The 23,590-nt window shown below is 37.7% G+C and overlaps 4 protein-coding genes across 5 annotated transcripts in view; 2 read left to right on the plus strand and 2 right to left on the minus strand.

Moving 5' to 3' along the window:
* Window positions 1-1,934, plus strand: part of atp2b1a (ATPase plasma membrane Ca2+ transporting 1a) — a 147,854-nt gene extending 145,920 nt beyond the window's left edge. Inside the window, exon 21 of the mRNA XM_037759934.1 lies at window positions 1,830-1,934. Coding sequence (XP_037615862.1) covers window positions 1,830-1,874 — 45 coding nt within the window. The 3' untranslated portion in view covers window positions 1,875-1,934. The remainder of the gene's footprint in view (window positions 1-1,829) is intronic.
* A 2,178-nt stretch (window positions 1,935-4,112) lies between these two features.
* mest lies at window positions 4,113-9,088 on the plus strand. The gene is made up of 12 exons (XM_037760691.1): window positions 4,113-4,260; window positions 4,471-4,661; window positions 5,843-5,922; window positions 6,005-6,082; window positions 6,197-6,333; window positions 6,438-6,496; window positions 7,044-7,084; window positions 7,208-7,278; window positions 7,352-7,453; window positions 7,530-7,606; window positions 7,996-8,059; window positions 8,448-9,088. The coding sequence occupies exons 2-12, from the start codon at window positions 4,508-4,510 to the stop codon at window positions 8,563-8,565; spliced, it is 981 nt and encodes a 326-aa protein (XP_037616619.1). The 5' UTR covers window positions 4,113-4,260; window positions 4,471-4,507; the 3' UTR covers window positions 8,566-9,088.
* An 18-nt stretch (window positions 9,089-9,106) lies between these two features.
* copg2 (COPI coat complex subunit gamma 2) lies at window positions 9,107-18,707 on the minus strand. The gene is made up of 24 exons (XM_037760690.1): window positions 18,562-18,707; window positions 16,531-16,583; window positions 16,329-16,409; window positions 16,128-16,199; window positions 15,925-16,004; window positions 15,562-15,637; window positions 15,306-15,398; window positions 15,029-15,115; window positions 14,706-14,863; window positions 14,398-14,531; window positions 14,212-14,279; window positions 13,727-13,915; window positions 13,196-13,291; window positions 12,544-12,787; window positions 12,337-12,412; window positions 12,032-12,135; window positions 11,772-11,897; window positions 11,608-11,676; window positions 11,262-11,443; window positions 10,928-11,057; window positions 10,626-10,723; window positions 10,319-10,457; window positions 9,922-10,020; window positions 9,107-9,527 (listed from the first exon to the last, which is right to left on the minus strand). Exons 1-24 carry the CDS (start codon window positions 18,596-18,598, stop codon window positions 9,397-9,399), a joined length of 2,622 nt encoding a protein of 873 aa, XP_037616618.1. The 5' UTR covers window positions 18,599-18,707; the 3' UTR covers window positions 9,107-9,396.
* Window positions 18,708-19,395: 688 nt separating this feature from the next.
* ucn3l (urocortin 3, like) lies at window positions 19,396-23,238 on the minus strand. 2 transcript variants are annotated; one of them, XM_037759905.1, is made up of 2 exons: window positions 23,008-23,238; window positions 19,396-21,264 (listed from the first exon to the last, which is right to left on the minus strand). In XM_037759905.1, exon 2 carries the CDS (start codon window positions 21,254-21,256, stop codon window positions 20,789-20,791), a length of 468 nt encoding a protein of 155 aa, XP_037615833.1. In that variant the 5' UTR covers window positions 21,257-21,264; window positions 23,008-23,238; the 3' UTR covers window positions 19,396-20,788. The 2 variants fall into 2 exon arrangements, with proteins under 2 accessions (XP_037615833.1, XP_037615832.1); XM_037759904.1 differs by having other exon boundaries at window positions 19,397-21,267; window positions 23,008-23,236.
* Between the last annotated feature and the right edge of the window lie 352 nt (window positions 23,239-23,590).

Here is a 23,590-nt window from a genome sequence, read left to right on the forward strand (position 1 = left end):
ACTATGACTTTTTTTAATTTTTGCGACGTACAATACTATGGTGTTTTTTTTCGACATACTATACTATGATGTTTTTTTCGTCATACTATACTATGACTTTTTTTTATTTTCGACATACTATACTTTGATTTTTTCCGACATACTATAATATGATGTTTTTTTTCGACATACTACACTATGACTTTTTGATTTTTTCCGCATACTATACTATGATGTTTTTTTTCAACATACTACACTATGATTTTTTTATTTATTCCGACATACTATACTATGACGTTTTTTTCGACATACTATACTATGTTGTTTTTTTCGACATACTATACTATGATGTTTTCTTCGACATACTATACTATGATGTTTTTTATTTTTTTCGACATACTATACTATGACGTTTTTTTGTTTTTCGACATACTATAGTATGTTTTTCTCGACATACTATACTATGATGTTTTTTATTTTTTAGACATACTATACTATGTTGTTTTTTTCGATATACTATACTATGACTTTTATTTTTCGACATACTATACTATGATGTTTTTTTCGACATACTATACTATGACTTTTTTTAATTTTTGCGACGTACTATACTATGGTGTTTTTTTTCAACATACTACACTATGATTTTTTTATTTATTCCGACATACTATACTATGACGTTTTTTTCGACATACTATACTATGATGTTTTCTTTGACATACTATACTATGATGTTTTTTATTTTTTTCGACATACTATACTATGATGTTTTTTGTTTTTTTTCGACATACTTTACTATGATGTTTTTTATTTTTTTCGACATACTATACTATGACGTTTTTTTATTTTTTGACATACTATAGTATGTTTTTCTCGACATACTATACTATGATGTTTTTTATTTTTTAGACATACTATACTATGTTGTTTTTTTCGATATACTATACTAGGACTTTTATTTTTCGACATACTATACTATGATGTTTTTTTCGTCATACTATACTATGACTTTTTTTTATTTTCGACATACTATACTTTGATTTTTTCCGACATACTATAATATGATGTTTTTTTTCGACATACTACACTATGACTTTTTGATTTTTTCCACATACTATACTATGATGTTTTTTTTCAACATACTACACTATGATTTTTTTATTTATTCCGACATACTATACTATGACGTTTTTTTCGACATACTATACTATGTTGTTTTTTTCGACATACTATACTATGATGTTTTCTTCGACATACTATACTATGATGTTTTCTTCGACATACTATACTATGATGTTTTTTATTTTTTTCGACATACTATACTATGACGTTTTTTTATTTTTCGACATACTATAGTATGTTTTTCTCGACATACTATACTATGATGTTTTTTATTTTTTAGACATACTATACTATGTTGTTTTTTTCGATATACTATACTATGACTTTTATTTTTTGACATACTATACTATGATGTTTTTTTCGACATACTATACTATGACTTTTTTTAATTTTTGCGACGTACTATACTATGGTGTTTTTTTTCGACATACTATACTATGATGTTTTTTTCGTCATACTATACTATGACTTTTTTTTATTTTCGACATACTATACTTTGATTTTTTCCGACATACTATAATATGTTTTTTTCCGACATACTACACTATGACTTTTTTATTTTTTCCGCATACTATACTATGATGTTTTTTTTCAACATACTACACTATGATTCTTTTATTTATTCCGACATACTATACTATATTGTTTTTTTCGACATACTATACTATGACTTCTTTTATTTTTCGACATACTATACTATGATGTTTTTCTCCTCATCCTCCCCTCAGCCACCACCTCCAGATCATCCAGCTCAGATCCAACCACAGAGCTAGCCTTCCTCACCAGCCTGTTCAGTCTGTTGGCATCCCTTATGTTGGTGTTACCCCCCCCTCACCCTCTCCCCAACATACCACAGCAAAGAAGAGTACACTGGCTACTACAGACTGGTAAAACATCTGCAGCAGCCTATTACACACATTAAAAGACCTGAGCCTCCTCAGGAAGAACAGTTTGCTCTGTCCCTTCCTGTAGAGGGCCTCGGTGTTGTCAGTCCAATCCAGTTTACTGTTCATATGTACTCCCAGGAACTTGTAGGTGTCCACCACCTCCACCTCCACCTCCTCCAAATGTAAACAGAAACAGTTATTCATTTCCATTTTTAAAAATCACTACAAGCCACTACAGAGGGGCTAAAGAGCCGCATGAATAATATAAATAAATATATTTATATGTTATACAGAAAAAAACTTTTCAGGGGCTTTAAAATTAATTAAACAACACGCATGCACATATACATATGCTTGGAGGTGACCTGACATGAAGGAGAATGCATGTGTGTGCCCATGTAAATGATATTATTATATATTTGCGCTCCCGCTCCCACCCCCTCCCCTCCCCCTTTTTATTTTCTATTAACTTATTTGTTTATTTAATTTATTATTACTCTCTTATTTTTGTATTATTATTGTTTTTTTTGTTTTGTTTTTTAACTCTATTCTTTCTTTTTATCATTATTATTATTATTATTATTATTATTTATTTTCTTAATTTTATTTCAATTTTTAATGTTGAAGATGTTTTCTCTAGTGTACTTAATGAGTTTGTCTATAAGCTCAACTACTTAAAAAATGGTTTATAAACTATTGTAATTACGAACTGTAAATTGCATATATTAAACAATTATCAAAATTGTTGCCAATTAATTTTTTGACGATCTGCTAATTGATTAATAATTTCAGATCTAGATAAATAAATATATAATATAATCTCAACATGTGGTTTCACATCCACACCAGCAGGGGGCGGTGGACTTCTCTCCAGACCTCTCTGCTTGTAGCCCCTTTAAACAAAGATCGTGTATTGTTAAGATGAGTCACTCGGTGTTTGGGGTTGAAACCACAACCAAGTATGCTGCTAGGATTTCAATTCAATTCAATTCAATTTATTGCCAAAGCGTCAATTCAATAATAAATAAAAAGAAAAAAAAGAACAAAATAAAAACAAAAACATATATATATCTATATATATAGATATAGATATATACATATATCTATATCTATATATATAGATATTTAAAAAGAGCATGCATGTAAATGGAAGAAAACAATAAAGAAGTAAATAATGTTTGTTGTGTCAATAAAACGAAAAAAAAAACAAAAAAAAAAACAATTAATAACAATATATTGCAATATCAAAGGATAAATGTAAAAAAAACAATAAAAAAACATATCCTGCAGCTTCAGTGTGCCGGAAATGTTAACGTAACGTTTGGGGAACCCGGAAATATATGGAAGTTTTTATTGGACTTTATTAGTTGTAATCCACAGAAGACATTTCACAAATGTGTACCATGATCTGCAAATATTTCACTATCCAAAAACATGTATTTTTGTATTTGTGGTGTGTAAAGTCACATTCACAAAAATACAGGGCGATTTGCAGATACGCATAACTTACTCTGTAAATAAGTATTTTAAGGTTTACATGTAAAGTGATATCTACACATTTGTGCATCTAATTTTGCATTTGCAGATCGCTTCCTGTGGATTTATGGGCCACATGACATTTGTAACTTTTCTCCTGTTTGTTTACAGAAAACAATTAATAACAATATATTGCAATATCGAAGGATATATGTAAAAAAAAAAAAAAAAAAATTGATATTTAAAAAGAACATGCATGTACATGGAATAAAACAATAAATAAGTAATTAATGTTTGTTGTGTCAATAAAAAAATAAAAATAAAAAACAATTAATAACAATATATTGCAATATCGAAGGATGTATGTAAAAAACAACAACAAAAAATAGATATTTAAAAAGAACATGCATGTAAATGGAAGAAAACAATAAATAAGTAATTAATGTTTGTTGTGTCAATAAAACAAACAAACAAATAAAATACAATTAATAACAAAATATTGCAATATCAAAGGATAAATGTAAAAAAACAAAAAACAAACATGAAGTAAGGGAGTAAATAAAAGGCAGAGTGTGAGTTACATCTATTATGTGCTGTTGTTGTGGTTGTCTCTTATGCTGTCTCATGCACTGACATATCCTGCAGCTTATCCACTATCCAACAGAGTGAGACATCTCCTCTTTTTCCGCCTCTCTGCTGCAAACCGTGGTTCCGCCCTGCAGGAATCTCTTCTGCAGTAATGGACTCTAAACACTGGGCGAAGGTCTGCTGCTAACGACTAGGTTGCTACATTTCTGTAAGTACTGCGATATGCTACAGTGTCATACTGTAGTATCATACTGTAAAACATACTCTACCTGTTGTACAATAAGTGTAGTGGAGGATCAGAGCTGTGTTACCCTTAAATCCCTCAGTTTTAGCTATAACTTACTGCATACTGTGTTGCATCCAATTTGAGTGACATTACTGGACTGTTGCATTGTCTTTTGTTGACATATCTTTGCAGAGGCAGGAATGAGACTGCCCCACAAGCTGAGCTCAAGATGAGAGAGTGGTGGGTTCATGTGGGTCTGATCTGCATCCCTCTGGTGGCCGTCTACCTGCACATCCCTCCTCCTCACCTGTCATCTGCCCTGCAGAAGTGGCACAGTGCCGGGGACCTGTTCCACTTCAGAGGCAGGGACATCTTCTATAGAGGCAAGAGGGACACACTTTTAAAGTCATGCACATCAGTCATTATCAATTCATCTAGCATTCAATTCATGATTAATTGTTAAATATTTATATCTATCTAGAGCTTTCAACCATATTACATGATCTTTATCAGCAGATATAGTTTGCCCAGTTATGATCCTAGATCAGGGGTCAGCAACCTTTACTATCAAAAGAGCCATTTTAGGCAAAATAAAAATAAAAAATCTGTCTGGAGCCACAAAACATTTGAGGTCACATTGAGGGAAAAAAATCTGAGATTTACAGAATAAAGTCATAACATTATGAGAAAAAAGTCATAATATTATGAGAATAAAGTCATAATATTATGAGAATAAAGTCATAATATTACAAGAATAAAGTCATAATATTACGAGAATAAAGTCATAATATTACGAGAATAAAGTCATAATATTACGAGAATAAAGTAATAACTTTATGAGAAAAAAAGTCAGAATATAATGAGAATAAAGTCATGACTTTACAAGAAAAAAAGAAAATAAGTAAAATTACTAATTTATAATATTATGACTTCATTCTTGAAATCTCAGATTAATTTTTTTCCTCAATGTGGCCCTAATATTCTATCGTACCGTCGTACCATAGACCTACAACAATATTAAATAAAAATGAAAATGTAAACAAAAAAACAGTTATTCATTTCCACTAATTTTTTTAAAAAATCCACAGGGAGCCACCGGAGAGGGGCTAAAGAGCCGCAAGTTGCAGACCCCTGTCCTAGATGTTGATTTTATTTTCTCGAAAGAACTTCCTATCAATGCTGGCTTGAAAATTCACATAACGAGGAACATGTGATATGGTCGAAAGGTCAAGAATTGCTGCTAAATGGACCCTGCTTTGGAGCTCTGCAAAAGATAATGAGATTACAATGCTGCAAATACTGATATTTGAAAAGCTGGAATTAGAAAATGTTTTGTTATTTTTTTGCTTGATAAATGACTAAATCAATGAAGTGATTATTAAGATTGTTGCCAGTTAATTGTGTCATTGACTTATTGATTAATTGACTAATCATCTAAGGTAAATGTGACTTTTTAGAGACCTGGTTTTAGTGGCCATTTGTCACAAAAATCAAACTGTTATAATCTTTTTTTTTGTCACATGTGCTTATTATACATGTATTTCTCTTTTTCTCCTCAAACCAGATTCCTATGGTGCTTTGGGAAGCTCTGATGTCATCATTCTGCTCCACGGCTTCCCCACCTCCAGCTTCGACTGGATCAAGGTAGCTTAGTCAACACATCTGAGCACATAAAACGTAGGGTCTTTACGTGAACAAGCCCAATTTGATGCGTTTTTCCACACAGATCTGGGAGCCTCTCAATCAGCGCTTCCATCGGGTCATTGCACTGGACTTCCTGGGTTTTGGCTTCAGTGACAAACCTGTAAGCAAATGTTTAAATGTCTTTTATATATTAAGTAAAACATGTTTCTGATATTTTCTGCTTGATGCTCTGTTACTTCACTAACTGGTTCCCTCTCGTGCCCGACCATCCCAGCGACCCCACAGGTACTCCATCTTCGAGCAGGCCAGTGTGGTGGAGGCCCTGGTGGCTCACTTGGGTCTGAGCAACCAGCGAGTGAATCTGCTGTCCCATGACTACGGAGACACTGTGGCCCTGGAGCTGCTCTACAGGTGTGTATGTGTGCCAGTTTATTTACAGAAATTGTCAAAAACAGTAAAATGATGAATTGCTAACCACCCCTCTCCTCTGTGTTGTTTTTTTTCTCCCAAACCAGAAGTGACCAAAACCGCACAGGTCACCTGACCATTAACAGCCTGTGTCTTTCTAATGGAGGTACAGTGCACCTATTGTCTGGTCATGTTGTAGACAGCAGCTTTTCAGCACCAACAGCAGGGACTTCACATTCTGTAATCACATGTTTCTGAAGAAGAACTCCATTCATACTCAATTTCTGGAAAAAACTTTGCATTGATTTTATTGCACGTCAGACTAAAACATTGTCAGTCTAATGAGGATTTCCTAAGTTCCTATTGTATTGTATTGTCGGATTGATTCCTTTCTGTTCTGTGTAGCAACGCAGCTCACTGTGCTGTTTATAAACTGACACTTAAGTGCCTCAATTTAACACAGAAAAAGGATTATCGACAACATCTTATTTGGATCTAGCTTCTAAATTGTGAGGATTTTCTCTCAAATTGAAATGAAATCTTTAATTTTCTCTTCTATTGGTCAGACAAAACAAACAATTTGACTCATTAGTCAAGAGTAGTGAAGAGATTAGTTGCAGCACAACACCGAATAACTGGAAATATACTTTACCCAAATCTGATTGCTCTGTTGTGGAAGTCACGGTCAGCGCTGAATCTTCTGTTTCTAACAGGATTATTCCCAGAAACACATTACCCACGTTTGATTCAGACGGTGAGTCACCTTTGTTTTCTTCATCCTTCTCTTATGTAATGGAAGATTTAAAAAAAAGCTGGATTTGGTGTAGCTTGTTCGGCTGTCAAAGTCTTCACTGAGACTTTTTTTTGTCTCCAAAAGCTTCTGAAGGACTCCAGTATTCTGGCTGCCATTCTGACGCGGATCACCAACTATATGATCTTCCAAAAAGGGTAAGCGTACCAGAGTTTTGTTCTAAAGTAAATATACTTTTCATTGTTGACATTGTTTTCTGTTGATTGGTAGGCTTGAAGACGTGTTCGGTCCGTACACGCAGCCCACAAGCGCGGAGTACTGGGACATGTGGACGGGTTTACGCTACAACGATGGCAACTTAGTGATGGACAGGTGCGTTGAGTTTGCTTTGTGTTCACATGGCCTCAGTTATCTTCGCTGCTCTTCATCTTTGTCTTCTCCTCCTCAGTGTTCTTCAGTTCATCAACCAGAGATCGAAACACAGAGATCGATGGGTGGGCGCGCTCACTTCCACCTTCGTCCCGCGTGAGTTCACAGTTGCATCGTGTTGAGAAATCAGAGGGAGAAAGATGTTCTGTGGATGCCAAACACTTCCTTAATTAAGTCAGCAGCCTCAGCCGAAGAGCCACTGACGCTAAGCTGCTTAGCCTGCGAGGAGAAGCCTCGTAGTCCATCTGTGAGCTCAGGAGGGGGGAAGAAGGGGGCAGGGAGTAGGGTTTCTGAGCTGGTTCTTCTGAATCATCATTTCAGCGAGTTAATGTGAAAGATTGAAGTGACTGGTGTTTAAGAAAATAATGCCAATGTTCCAATTTTAAAACAAGCCACCCTCCTTTTCGTATCGCTCCTCCCTTTCTCAGTGTTCCTCCCTCTATCGTTTCCTCTGACACCTCTCTCAATCCCTCCTTGTCTTTCAGTGCACATGATCTACGGACCACTGGACCCAGTCAACCCTCATCCTCAGTTCATCCGTCTTTACCAGTGAGTGCCCCCGCCTCTGATTCTTAAACCCCTGATCAGATTATCTGTAGCACGCTCACATCTGAATGCGGCTCACTTTGCCGAATGTGAATGAGGACATATTGCGGGAAGAGGTGTCGTTTTACAGATAATCTGAACTCTTATCTTATTTTCTGCTGTTTGCTGTGATTTGAGCTTCAGTAGATTTTATGGAAAAAAGTCTCCAAATAGCTTGTTTGACCATGAAACCTGGACATAATTTAGGAAAAATCACATTCAATTCTGAGTCTCAACACAGTCTTGAACCGACAATCTCAAACTTTTGGTCCTAAACACTCAGCAGTGCTTTTGTGCCTTTTGTTTATAGTAATCACATTTATCTAAAATATATATAAACTTGTTCCTGCAGGCTGCTGGTCCGGAGGTCAACGATCACCATTTTGGACGAACACATCAGTCACTATCCACAGCTGGAAGATCCCACCGGCTTCCTCAATGCATATTTAAATTTTATTCACTCCTTCTGAGGGGATAAGAAACGCAACGCCCCGTGTTCATGAATGAATTCAGACCCCTTAACAAGCTGTTTGGTATTTTTGCAACACTTATTCAAAGCGACAAAAGGTCACATGTAGTGCAAAGACCTTTCCTGATGATTGTAACCAGGGCTAATGCTGCATCAGTTTCAAGTTTAGTTTGCGAGTGATGGGCTAATTTACCGGCATCAATACCTAAAATGTCAATTACTACAAGGGAAGACATAATATGTGAGCTAGAAACATGATGATGCAACTGAATGACTCATCTGATGGTGACCGTGTTAATTTATGTTCCCTCTTTCAGCATTATACTGAAAGTTCTGTTAGGTTGTGTGATAATTGAATTTATCTGTGGGACCGTTTTGATTCCTTCCATTTTCTGCTCTGAGTCCTGCAATCAGCTGCATTCTGAATGATTTGTTTCTGAATGATTTTCTACATTTCTCGCCGAAATGTCAATTTTTCTTCAAATAAAACTAGTTTTGTAAAAAAAAAAAAAAAAAAAAAAAAAGTCTCCGAATGAACTTGATGTACTTTGACAGTTGGAATTTATTGAAGATTTGGCAGAAGAATATTCTTACTGCAAAGAAAACATGAGGACCAGCAGACAGTATAAAGAGTGAAGAGACACTTTCTAGAGACGTAATAAAACATTTGTTGTTTTTCATTTTGGATGGTGTCAGCATAATAAACACAATATATCATTATACATTTCATTTTTAGAGAGCCGTGATGGAAAAGTGATGTCTCAGACAGTTTGTCGTGCAGAGATGGAAAGGTCTTGTGGTTAGGTTGGCACGAACCTTCGCCGCGAGCGCTTTAGCCCACGGAGGCCAGGATGATGTCGACGACCGTCTCGTCGCTGCTGCGAACCGTCACCTGCATGGTGACGCCGTCAGCCAGCGCCAGGCGAGCACGAACCAGCACGTCATGACATCCCCGAAACACACCTGAGAGGTAGAGGGAGGGAGAGGTGTCAGTGAAAGCGCAGGCATGTCAATTAAGGTATTTTTATATCAAATCTGGATATGTTTAATAATATGCTGTTTTATAGGAAAGATATTTAAATGAGAGAATATGTTCTTAAATCTAATTTTACACAACTTAAAATAATTGCAGCATTGTTAATTAAACTCCATACAATATTCTACAATATTTGGAATACACTAACATCTAAATTAAATCTGCTATTTGTAGTTATGGTGTCAAAAAACATCTTTAAATTACATGAGCTATATCTTAAATACAGGCTAAATTACATTTTTAAGGATGCAATTTGTATAAAAAAAACACTTTTAAGAGACCAAACAGTGACCAAAACCATCCTTGACATCCAACACCCACCAGCGAGGAAGAGGACATGCGAGTTCTTGTTTTCGGGAACTTTGTCAGAGCGCTCGCATGGCTGCATTCCCAGGAAGCTGATGATGTTACCCACCGCCTCTGTACAAGAAAAAACCACAGATGAGTCACATAACACGCTGGGGTGTCAGTTATTGCATAAAGCTTCAACGACATTGCTCATTAACATGTGTTGTAAATGTCCGGAGGCAGTTATTTGCAAAAAATATACAAAAAGTAATGAAACTTCACGCTGGACTCAAGCGTGTGAACTATTAGTGAATGTTGAAAATTCAACCCAAAGAAAACTTGCATCTATTTGAAGAAATAAACTTTTGTACTTTGACCTTTTGAATATTGAATAAATGCATTATGATTTCAGCCTAAATTTCTGACTTACCGTCTAGAGTTCGTACTGACGCCAGGGCAAAAGTCTCTTCCTTCTCAAATTCATCTCCCACTTCTTCCCACGCTGCTCCAAAGTTCGGTTTCAAAACCTTCTGTATGTGGTCTGCAACCGTCACCTCCAGATCCTCCAGCTAAAAAAAAAAGAGCAGGACAAGAGGAGGGCAAGAAACACAAGGAAGATGGAAGGACGAGGAGGTGCAGAAAAAAGAAACAACAGAATAAGATCATTGATAAAAATGCAGAAAATAAAGCACATTTTCCTTGTTTTGATAGCCTGCAGGCTTTTTGTGATTACATACCACGTATTCATCATCATAACCGTCGTCGTCAGGCTCTCCTGTGTTGGGGTCGCAGTCTCTGACCAGGTACTTCATAGTACAACTGAACGTACAAGACACTGTGGACAGACAAGACACATTCAAACACTATTTTCTTAAATCTTCTTATATACAGTCAGTGCTGTATTAGTCTCTCTCACCTGACTTATTCAGGACTACACAATTTGCTGCTCAAAAGCTATTATTTTAGACCTTGTACATGCACAATGTTTTAACAATGTTTGAAGCTTTCGGGCTACTGAATGACATCCCAGTGTTCCTACCAGCGGTGGGGTCGTCTTCGGGAAGGCGGACGAGCGTGTAGCAGGAACCAGGCTGACTGTAGGCGAGGTTGGGGGCTGGGTTGTAGTGTATCACCTCGTAGGACTCCGATGGCTCCATCTGCACTACGACCTAACACAAAAAGACACAAGATTCATTCATTTAAAATGTATTCCCATGTTTTAGTTACACTACTGTCTGAAATCCTGAAACAATTCCAAATAGTGTGTGCTAATATTTTCTCTTCTTCTCTTGTTTTTTTCACAGTTTTGTTTTTTGCAGCCAAGATAATAAAACAAAAATGATCATGAAATATGATCCCCTCTCAGCTGGTACCTTCTGCAAGAGCTGGTCATTCAGCGTGTTTGTGCAGTCGAACTGGAACACCATGTGCCTGGCAAAGGTGTGTTTGACGCAGCGCACCACGTATTCTGTCTCAGCCTCCGTCAGCTGCACCTGCTCGGAGGACTTGAAGAGCGGCCCGAGACCCTGGAACTCTGGGATGGCTGCCAGTTGTTCTGTAAAAAATGGACAGGAAGCACAAGACAGATTAAAGCAAAGACAGAGGACAGACAAGGCTGTGATTTTATTAAATCGTATCAGGCCACAGCATGAGGGGGAACATCAGTGTCTAACTGCATCATCTTGAATCCGATGATGGAAAGATGGTTTACAATCTTACCCTGGTAAATGTCCTGGCGTGACGGGGCCAACTTCTCTGGCAGTTTGCTGGTGGCAACAGGGGCCATTTCTGGGAAGAAAAACATTAACAGACGCTCTTTAACTGATTCCTAACCATGATAGTTTCTAAGCTGTGCAGAATAGTAAAAAACTATGTGGTTGTACCTGATTTGTGTTCTGATATAGGAGTGGTGGCCAGAGGGACACTCTTCATATCGAAAGGTTTCTCTGTGGGCTCTAAAGTGTACTGGTGGAGGGACTTCTCCAGTCCGGGGATAGAAACAGACAGACCTGAGAGCAAAAAACACAAAAAAGGATACTTTAACTTAATATTTCTGACACAACCTGACCCCGCGAGGTGCTCTTAGTATACATGGTTTGTACCCTGAGTGTGTGTGTGTGTGTGTGTGTGGGTCGGTGTTTACCGTTGAAGATGTAGGCAGCATTCAGAGCCTTCTGCTTCTGCTGTAGCACGTTCATGTAGAAAGTTGCTCGGTCGCGCACTTCATCATCACTGTCCATCATGCACCTGTGAGAACGGACACGTGTGTTAAAGTCAGACTACATCACATATTCATTCAAACACAACTGCATAGTATAGGGTCTATATTACATTTAAGGAGTTTATTAACAGTTAAACCAACTGTTTTCTTTGTATTTTCCACATAAAGATGAAATGTGGGGGTATACACAGGCACATAAGAAATAACTTAACAAAGTAAAGGAGTACCTCTGCATGAGAACCAGGACGCTCGGCAGCAGATCATCATTCTGAGCTCCAAATTTAGCCAAAGCACTGACCGCAGCTGAGGGTGGTGGAAGAAACATGTTTCGACTGGTTATAAAATGTCATGAAAAAAGCGTGAATATTAATCAAACTGGATGTCATGTAACTAATCAAAAGTCGGTTGAGATGGAATAAGTGACTCTGTCTCACCTGCACGAACAGCCTCGCTCTCCAGCACCACTCGGTTGAAGATGAAGCGGATGTACTTGGAGGGCTGGGGGGTGCGTGGGCCCTCTTTGCCCAGCAGGTGCAGGATCTTCGTGGCGAGCACTGTGTGCTCGCAGTCCTCGATGAACTCGCACAGGTGGGCCAAGCCCGTTTCTTTGCTCTCTGGGTTCTCCTCGATGATGCTGATGATGCAGTCCACGATGGCCCGCTTGTAATCGAAACCACCCTGCAGGGAGAGGAGCGCGAGTCTAAAACACAACTGCAACATACACTGTAGGCCTTAACTAATTAATAGTGAAACACTTTGAGCTACAGGGCCAAATGCATCACCCACACAGAATCTGCGGACAGACTACTAATCAACGCTGGTGTATGCTTGATCATCTGTTGCTATAAAACATGTCTTGTCTATTGGGTCTTTGAACATGTCAGCACATATAAACCAGACATAAGTAATCTGACTACTAAATATTTTGTAAAATATATAGAAAAGCATGCAGCCTCCCAAAATGCCAACTGTGATTACAACGTTTCTCTTTATAGCAAGTTTTCTGTATAGGTGAGGATATCACTCATTTACCGCCGGGCAAAGACCAAAGTGTGAAGGTCAGCGGTCTGTTAATGATCAACTTACATCATCTCTGAGCATGTTGGACAAGAAGTTCATCATGACGCTGTGCTTCCTGGGATACTTCTGGCACAGAGCGCTGATGGCCTGCACCACCACCACCTGGAATAAACAAGCGTCAGCGACAGATTTAGGACAACAGAACGTGGAACAACAAAAAACAGGATTAAAAAAAGGGAGGCGAAGCAGTGAATCTCATATTGGAAATTAATCTTTTGTTGCCACAGAAGCTGAAATCCTGAGCGATAAAAATAACCTCATCGTGACACATTCTCACACTTTCAACAAGTATTGCATTACAAAGCTAATACAACATCCAGACACAGCACACAGGTTTTGATGCATTTGCAACTTAAAATTCTGCCTGGCCTCCATTTCCAAAATGTGTATTTGATGGCCTTTCTGATTTAAAGCAAGATTAATTGTTTATTTGTGGCAAAAACAAACATTATATTATCATTATAACAAACACCCTATGTGTATGGATTTAGTTGTGCTGCGTTACCAAATACAGGATAAAACTAAAAAGTGTCTGACCTTGAACTCGTCAGAGATCTCGGAGACAAACGAGGAGATCTGCTTCATGAGTCGGTCCACGCTGCTCTCACTGCCGGTCTTGAGCAGAGTGGTGATGGCCAGTGTGGCGATGCTGCGGTTCGAGTCGGTGATCAGGTTCTCCAGGTCCAAGTTGCACGCGGTCACGGCAGATGGATGCTTCATGGCCACCTAGTGGACGCAAAGGAAATAACAGTGTAGTTCACTCAGTCAGTTTTTATCCAGATTTAAGTATAAACATTGTGTTGTCAAGACATAAATAATAAAGTACCGCAAAGCACTTTCAGTCATGCCTTATGTATCTTTCTGTGAAAAAGGGAACCTACAACGATGTTTATACTGCCTTTATACATATGCATTATCTGAACAGCTCAGCAACATGACTAACTTTTGACTAATTAAAGTGATCTGTGATTATACACGGTTAAACACGCCATTTGAAGGAGGGACGGAGAGCGAAGCTGTACCTTATTGAGGGTCCTGACTGCAGCGTATCTCAAGGCTGCTTTGGGAGAGCTGCAGAAGAGCTGCAGCACTGCAGGAAGACAAATACAAACACAATGAGACTCATCAACACATCATTCTGTTCCTTCAGTCAACTATGCAGATAGAAATGAAAACTAAAACGACTGAGGTGTGAGTAAACTACTGACCAGACACAGCAGGGGCCAGCTCCCGGGCGGTACAGTTGGGCATATGGACAATGGCAGAGGCCGCCTCGTACACCACCATCTCATTCTTGTTCCTCAGGCAGCTCTCAATGAAGTCGAACAAGGGGCTATCGTGACTGAAAACATGAAGACAGAACAGAACACAACCTGACAACAAGACATTGAATCTGCAGTTTGCACCATGTATTAAGAGATACCTTAGATGACAACAGATAATTTATCAGTGGAGAATCAGGTGTACTATGCAGAACCCAGATGTCCTTGTGTGTCTCTACTCTAGGTATGCTCACCCTCCCTCCGTCTCGTCCAGCAGTTTGCTGGCGATCCTGATGAGCATGCAGTAGGCAAAAGGAGACTTGAGACCGGACTTGGTGAACTTGTTGAGCATCTTGGTGACAGCAAGGCGGTCGTTCTTCCTGAGGTGATATAACAGGCCCAGGGCGTGGTACTGGGAGACGGGACGCACACAAACAACAGCTTTGAAACTTTTTACGTTTTTAACAGATCAGTTTAATATGAACTAACTGAAATATTGATTTCCCCTCTACACACACAATAGATGGTTAAAAACACCATGAATTCCCATATCCTTGTGCACGTGTGTACTGCCCACCTGGACCATGATGTTGTCACTGGAAGCCGCCTCCTGAGCTTCATTAACCCAACGCTTCACCACATCGTAGCTCATCTTCACCATGTGCTGAATACACACAAACAGAAATTACTTCATTACCCACCAGCAACAATATGATATACAATTAGACAACGTTATATAAAGTACATAGAGGCAAAAAAAATGCAAGGAGATTAAAATCTAAAATCCAGACCGAACTTAAAAAGTTACTTTTGGATTTAGGAGTGAAATATGAAACTGTGCCCTTTTTTCTTACCAGTGAGGAGACCAGGGCTGAACTGGACACACTGGGCACTTTATCAACAATGGCCTGCTTCATGTATCTCTCAATGGCCTGCAGCATGGTGGTCTGTGGGGAAAACAAGGACAATTCAACAAACAATGCTTCAGTTTCTTAACTATAATAATTAAATAAAATATACAGGATGTTTTCTATCTTGTGTGAGATGACAAGGTGAAGGAGGAGATGGGGAGACCGGAGAAGGAAGAAAATAAAATGAAGCAGCACTCACATCTGTAATCCTGCAGAGGGCTCTGATAGCAGGTCCTCTGTAAACATCTTCCTTCCCTGTCATGTCTTTGGTCAGGCTGTAAAATACCACACAAGGAATAATTAAAGACACAGTGACTTTAAAGGAAATGCAACACATTACAACAGTTAAAAAGACACATTTGCAAAGAGTTGTTCTCTGTAATAATTTAAATAGTCAAAGACGGACCAGATTTCACAACAACATGAGAGAAATCTAAATTTTGTACATACTAGATGATAACAGTTGCATTAAAACAACAGATGTAAACAAACTTTGGACAAACTGTTTCAGAAGTCTTCCACTCAGCCAAGAAAAGATACTTCCTGCATACATGGTACAAACCTGCTAGTGACAATGATGACATCCTCAGAGATGTTAGCCATCTCTTTGATGGTCAGGTAACACATCCTCCTCAGGGTTTGCTGAGAGAGAAAGAAAGAGTATGAACATTTATATTTTAACACTACTGACTATGCGTCGCGAGCTAAAATGGAATCTAAACACATTTAAGTATATAACACATTAACTAATGAAAGATATCTTACATCATTGGACTGAAAGAGCCTGGTCATCGCAAAGAAGGCCTCCGTGGCCTCTGTGGTCCCAAAATGCTCTCCCTTAGTAAACAAAGACATGGGAGTGAGAGACATAAGATGGGTGGAAAGACACAAACTCAACACATGCCAATAAAAACACAAACTCAACACGTGCCAAAAAAAAGCTACTTTATATCAAACAACTTTTACCTGGTTGAGGAGGTAAATAATCTTGGTGAGAATGTGGAGGCATCTTCTTGGGTTGATAGGGGTCTCATTGAAGATACGCGCCTGTGGATAAGAAGGGACACCTTATTTAATTTTCAGTGGTTAGGATATTGTTTCGTTGGCTGAAACTTTTGTCTTATATATATATATGAGTGTTTTAAGCAATATCAAGGGCAGACTTTACCTCCTGCAACACGGCACTCTTCTCCAGATGCTGGAAAGGGTTCGACCCACTTCCTAAATGTCAAAACAGTAAAGTCAGACGTCTGTGCAGTTAAACCTTATACCTTATAGCACTTGCCACCTGCCAAATACAGGGTAAATGTTGGCTGTGGCAGGTGAAAATTTCAGGTCACCTGCCACAATGGCAGACAGGTTTTCCTTATATTAAGAAATATTATTTTAAAAAAGCAATTCCTAAATTAAATATATTATAACACATCATTTTACAGGTCCGCAAATTTCATGGTAATTAGGTGATAATTAGCAAGTTAACCTATTTGAAATTTCTTTGGAATTACTGCCAAATTACCCCAATATTTACCTCAATTTATTGAAAATGACTTTGTTATAAACATTATTTGATAATTATATTCCACTATTTTCCAACAGCTGGAAATTTATTTAATACATTTCCAGGAAAAGAATACAAATTAATTGATCTACTTTATTTCCATGTCTGCTGATAAATAGATAATAATTAGCAAATAACTTCTTTGGAATTTCTTTAAAAACTCCCTGAATCATTACATCAGATGCCAGGTTACATTTGTGTAGACAATAAGTCACACAATGGTGAGATTTGTGCATGATCAGAAGTGTCTTCTATTAGTTTTGGTTTTCCACCTCTGATGAAGAGCAGCCTCTTCTCAAGCCTAGGGGCCCTATTTTAACCATTAGATGCTATTTTAGTATAGAATTATTAAATAAGGTTTATAATAAAGTAATTTTGGATCAATTTTGAGGTAAATATTTGTGGTAATTTGGCAGTAATTCTAAAGAAATGTCAAATAGGTAACTTGCTAATTATCAGCTAATTACCATGCAATTTGTAGACCTGCAAAATGAAGTATTACCAAATATAGTCATGCATTAAGGTTACATGATATATTCCATTATTCTACAGTCTGGTACCACTGACTCAGTGTTTACGATGTTAAAGCTTTGTACCTAGATTTCAAAAGTGGCAGACAAAAAACAATGAGTGGCTGGTAGAAATGTTCAGTGACCTGCCACAGTGGCAGGTGAGGAGAAAGGTTAATTTCAGACCCTGCTTACTACTATACTATCAGAAATTCCCTTTGGAATTCAAGTTTTTTTTGTATTCATCATATGAACAACAATTACAGCAAGCAAGATGGAAATCTTGGGTCTCAGGCACCCTTCAACAATGCTCATTAAAGATGTATATATAAAAAAAGGGAAAATCACACAAGTGAAAGCAAAATGAGAGTCAAAGACATACAATAGTGTAAGTTAAAATAGCAGCATTTCAAATGTGAAGCTGGATGTAAACATGATGTAGTATGTATATGCACGATGGGAAGTAATAAATATAAATACATAGAGGTGTAAACAGGAATGCAGTATATATAGAGAAGTAATATACACACAGAGGTGTAAATAGTAAGTAATTAATAGAATTCAATATGAAACTATGATATGTATCTAAATAATGCCAAGCAAAATCTGTTAATGTCTACTATGTGTTAAATGCATACCTTGAAAAAGGTGAATTTCAGACCCTGGTATTACTTTATTGAACTTCATTCAAAGCCAACACACAGAAATGATGCAGAGTTGACACCAGCTTATGCCAGTATTAATCACTCATTTAAAATGAAAGCATCACTGCAGCAGGCTTCATCCATCTATATGTTGAGTGTATGTTTAGAGAGGAGCAAAACTAACATCACAACACCCAGCTGACACTGGCTAGCTCGCGATGCTCACGCGAGGTTTCGCTTAGGGCTGGTGTTAGTGTTATTGTGACATTAAATAATACACATTAAACATTTTAATGCAACTGCAAAACGCCTGTTACATGAATATAACTTAACCTGCAAGCCACTATTAAAGGATTAATTCACCATGGCAACTATTAACCATTAGCTAGTCGGCTAACAGGCTAGCATCTCGTTAGCTTATCCAACATCTGGTCACTACCTCCATTTAACACTGTAACATTTAATATATAATAACTGTCCACTCTTACCAGACTCCTCGTCCTTCTTGTCAAACTTTTTAATCATTGTTGCGGCGGTGCAGCAGACGGAGGAGGTTAAAGAGTCTCTCCGTCTCGATCACAGGAGAAGCTACTTCCACGTAGCCAAAAGGAAAACTGACGTCCGGTTGAAACGTCCACGTCAACGGACATGACGTCAACACGTTGCTGCGTCATGACCTGAAGAGGGCGCTGTTGACAACAAACATTACACAGTACAGTCTGTTCATACTAGATATATCACCCATACATGTTCATTAAATCCTTCTTTAGGATTGGTAACAATTATTAAAACATAAGTATATTCAGTAATTTTAATTGAGCGAAATGGAGTCACCACACTGCATTTTTTTGGGTGTCCAAAATACTAAATTAAATTAAGTGTAAAGCATACAAACATTGAATTTATCAGAAAATAATTTTATGCATTTAGAAATAAGGATTTAAGTTTTTCTTTACCCACTGTATGTCAACTTACTGTGCTCTAAAAACAAGTACTACCACTATGCTGCACTACATCCATGTGCGAGGTTGATTTTGTGTCGTTTAGTTTGTGATAATGCGTCAAACACACATTTATTTAGGAATATGAACCATCTAAAAAAGGGGGAAAAATGCTTGACTTTTTTATTTTACTTTATATTTTGTGTTAGTATTCCAAGACAAATTTGCAAGTTATCTAACTGCCACAGTGAACCTGGAGTATTGTTTGGGGTCCCAGAACTGTTACCCACTTTGCCTCGTGATTAGTAACTCAACCTATTGGAGGACAGTATGGACATGGGAATGTATTTGGACATTCAATGTCATTTATTCATCAGATCAGCAGTGACCTGTGGGATGCACAACTGCAGAGCTGACCCACAACATGGTGTGTTTTTAGGTCAAATGCCCACAAGATGTCGACATTGCTGTGTGTTTTGAGTCTCGTCTCAGACAGGTGAACTGCTGATGTATCAGTCAGGCTCTATATTAGCCTTATGAATGGTAAAGGAATGCTTATAGGAATATTTTATGGATCACATTGTTCAAAATGCCAAATGTAGTTAGTTACATCTGCTTTATTTGAGGAAAAATAATCCTTTATTTTGAGTATAAAAATAACAGACATCTGATGAACACATACATTCTCATGCACTTGCATTTTACTGTATTTGTATATGGTCTTGCAGTTGATTTGTACAGTATTTCAGAGTCAGTGTTGTGTTTTTTCCACTGTTGGTGTTTCACACAAGAATCTGGAATCATTACAGGCTCCCATGTGAACTTCTGAACAGCAAACCTCTTAATAATTAAATAAACGAAGCAGCAAAGAGATAAAAACATCATAATGTCAAATAATGGTATGATTATGCAACAGAGTTACAAAACATGTCATTGGTCTTTTGCTAAGGATGTAATCACAACTCTTGTTTAGTGAAAAATTTAAAATTTGATGACTTTGGGGCAACACATCAAACATTAATTTTACTGAAAAAGATAATCTAAGGGCTCGTCTTTACTGAAAGCAGTCTTGCTTTGCTGCAATCCATCTTCATCTTGAAAGTTAAAAATGTAAAAGTCTGCAAATCTTTTCAGTTTTGAAAGGAATCTGCCAAAGGTTCCTTGTGTTTACTTGCCTGAAATGACCAAATCACATCTTGAAACAAGTAAAACTACATCATCCATATTGCTCTTGGTCTTATTATGTCTTGATTTAAGACAGTTGCTACAACATTTCTGATAAGTGCATAAAAGACACATGGATTATTCTCACCACAAAGGCAAAACTTTAACATAAATACAACTTGCAAAGTTAATTTAAGAGTAAATAACTCTGTAAATTGTACTCTATATCAGCCAGATATTGTATAATAATGAGTTTAAAGCTGAGTTGTCCAAAAAAACAAAAAATAGAGAATCATCATCAAACTTTAGTCACAAAGTTTCATTGAGTCACATAAAAAAATGGAGGTTTCCAAGGTGTTTTTGATGAGCAAAATAATAATAATAAGAAGAAGAAGAACTTTCCAAGGACCTTTCACATGAGAGCAACTCAATTCTATAAAGAAATGCTTCTTTTTACCTGTAATGTGAGTGGGAAAGAAAACAATCTTCCCTTTTGAGAAACAAATCAATAAAGCATTACTTTAAGAAGTCATTACATTTGAAGTAACGAGGATAGGCCAACACTGGTCATGGCTGTTTTTAAATCTATAAGTTGTCCAACACACATGTTTCACTTTCTGCGTCCTATCTTAGCCAGCAGGCGCGCGTTCTCGGCCGCCTTGGCGCGCAGGTGTTTGGCCTTGGCGACTTCGAAGAGGACGTTCATGATGTTGGTGGGGACGTCCAGGGACAGGGTCAGCCTGCTCCTCCGGTCTCCTTTGCTGCTGCTGCTGCTGTTGCGGAGCATCTGCCCTCTGAGCTTCGTCCGGCTCATGAAGCGGTAGTTCGCAGGACTTGAAGTCCTTTTTTCCCGGCTGGAGGAGGCAGAAGACGAGGAGGAGGTGGAGGAAGAGGAGGAGAGATACTCTGCGGACTGCAGGAGGGACCCCCAGCCGCCGTCCACGTCGCTCCGGACCCGGACTGCCATCTGATCGTCGCACAGGAGGTCGGTGCGGGTGTTGTAGAGGCGGAGGCACAGGCTGGAGGTCGGCGTGCACAGGACCGAGAGCAGCAGCAGGGTCTTCAGGCACGACAGCATGCTGTTGTCTTCTGGGACCGAGGGGAAGAAAATATTCACTTTTTAAAACATTTTTTTTTTCAACATATTTTTTTTTTTACAGTCCCTAAGCGAGGGAAGAAAATATTCACTTTTTAAAGGTCCCATATTGTAAAAAGTGAGATTTTCATGTCTTTTATATTATAAAGTAGGTTTAAGTGCTATATAAATACCGTTAAACTATCAAAACGCTCAATATACGGAGAAACACATACAGCCCGTATTTAGAAATTGTGCATTTGAAACAAGCTCTCAGGATTTCTGTCCATTTGTGATGTCACAAATATATAATATTTAGACCATTAAACAGTTTTAAACGTAAACATTCTAAATGTGTCCCGGTTTATTCCTGGTTGCAGTGTGTATGTGAATGTCAACAGGTGACAGGAAGTACACATGAACCCAAACTGTTACCTAGCAACGCAATTATGTTGCAATTCCGTCAAAATGCGCTAAAACGGAGCGTTTCAGACAGAGGGGTAAATACAGGTATATTCAGGCTGACAGTATGAGGAAAATATAGTTTTTTTTATAACATTACAGCATGTAAACATGTTCTAGTAGAAACACATAATACAAGTATGAACCTGAAAATGCGCATGATATGGGACCTTTAAGACATTTTTTTTTCAACATTTTTATATTTTTTTTACAGTCCCTAAGCGAGAGGATGACATTTTTTTTCTGTCTTTAAAATCTTAACATCTCAGTGTCCACGACATATTTTTATTTTTAATATAAATACATTTTTCTTAAATTTTTTTCTTAAAACAAGTGATAGAAAATGGGGTGAGAATAAAGTGGATCTTATAATAATCAGTCTTAACATTGCTCTCACAATAACTAAACATGTTCATTTACATTGAAATAGAGCAAAATGGTCTCAACACTATTACAATCTCTCTTTTCTTATTAAAATAGGGCTTTAGTACTCTAACATCTTAGAGTTCAGCAGGGTCTTCAGGAACGACAGCATTGTGTGTCCTCTGGGACCGAGGGGAAGAAAATATTCACTTTAAGACATTTTTCTTTCTGTCTTTAAAATCTTAACATCTCAGTGTCCGCAACATATTTTTTTTTATTTTTACAGTCCCTAAGGGTATTAATCTTAAAACAAGTGACAGAAAATGGGGTGAGAATAAAGTGGATCTTAAAATAATCAGTCTTAACATAAGATAAGATAAAATAAGATTATTCCTTTATTAGTCCTGCAGTGGGGAAATGTGCAGTGTACAGCAGCAAAGGGGATAGTGCAAAAAACAAGATGCATCAGCTAACACAGTAAAAAGAGCGAAGTGTAACAAAATATGAACCATTTAAATAGAAGGAAGTATAAAAAATAGGAGCAGTATGTACAGTATTGACAATAAACAGACTATTAACAAAATTGCACAAGTGGAAAATGATATTGCACAGTGAGAATGAATGAATGAATGAATGAAATTCCACCTGAACATATCAGGTTATTGTCAGTTTTTTTGGTTTGTAACATTGCTCTCACAATAACTAAACATGTTCATTTATATTGAAATAGAGCGAAATGGTCTCCTGGACACTATTATAATCACTCTTTTCTCATTAAAATAGGGGTTTCAGGACTCTAATATCTTGTTTTAAGAAGTTCAGCTTCAGAAAAGTGTCGCACAAAAACATTATTTAATATCTATTTTGGACCACATGGCAATGGTTTAAAAGGCAACACACATGGAAGCAATCATTTTCGCACAACTTACCACTCGTGTCCTATAATAAAGAAAACAGTTAAGAGAGGTCAGCCAACACGTGTCCCCTGCAAAGAAAAACCCAAACAGGCAGAAATCCTCTGAAGTGAAAATGTGATAATGAAATCCTGATGAAGTGATAAGTGTGTGCGGGAGGTCAGCAGCGCGCACTGTCTGACCGGCTCGTGTGTGTCTTGCTCGTCCATTCCCACTGCATGCATTTAGTAGGAGCCATCAAACTGCAGCAACTACGCCAGCAACAACGTCATCCCGCAGACAGTTGGGTTTGCTCTGAACTATCCCCATTGGTTGGGATGCAAGTGATGTAGTGGTAAATAAAAAAAAATAATAATGACTTGGTAAATGTGGTGGAAACGAGACGTCACGACTACACATGCTGAGACAAACTTAGACTTTATCATGTACCTTCACCTGATGTTTTTTTTTACAGTAGTAAGCTTCAAATTAACACTTTGTTAGCCAATTAAAGATATTATTTTAGAACAATAGACATGTTTGGCAGGTCTGTAAGATTGCTCGTTCAGAACTGTTGACAAACCCCATTCAGACCCACAGAAAGCTCCCATTCAGACCC

This window comes from Sebastes umbrosus, chromosome 23 (assembly GCF_015220745.1).
Source record: "Sebastes umbrosus isolate fSebUmb1 chromosome 23, fSebUmb1.pri, whole genome shotgun sequence".
Lineage (NCBI taxonomy): Eukaryota > Metazoa > Chordata > Actinopteri > Perciformes > Sebastidae > Sebastes > Sebastes umbrosus.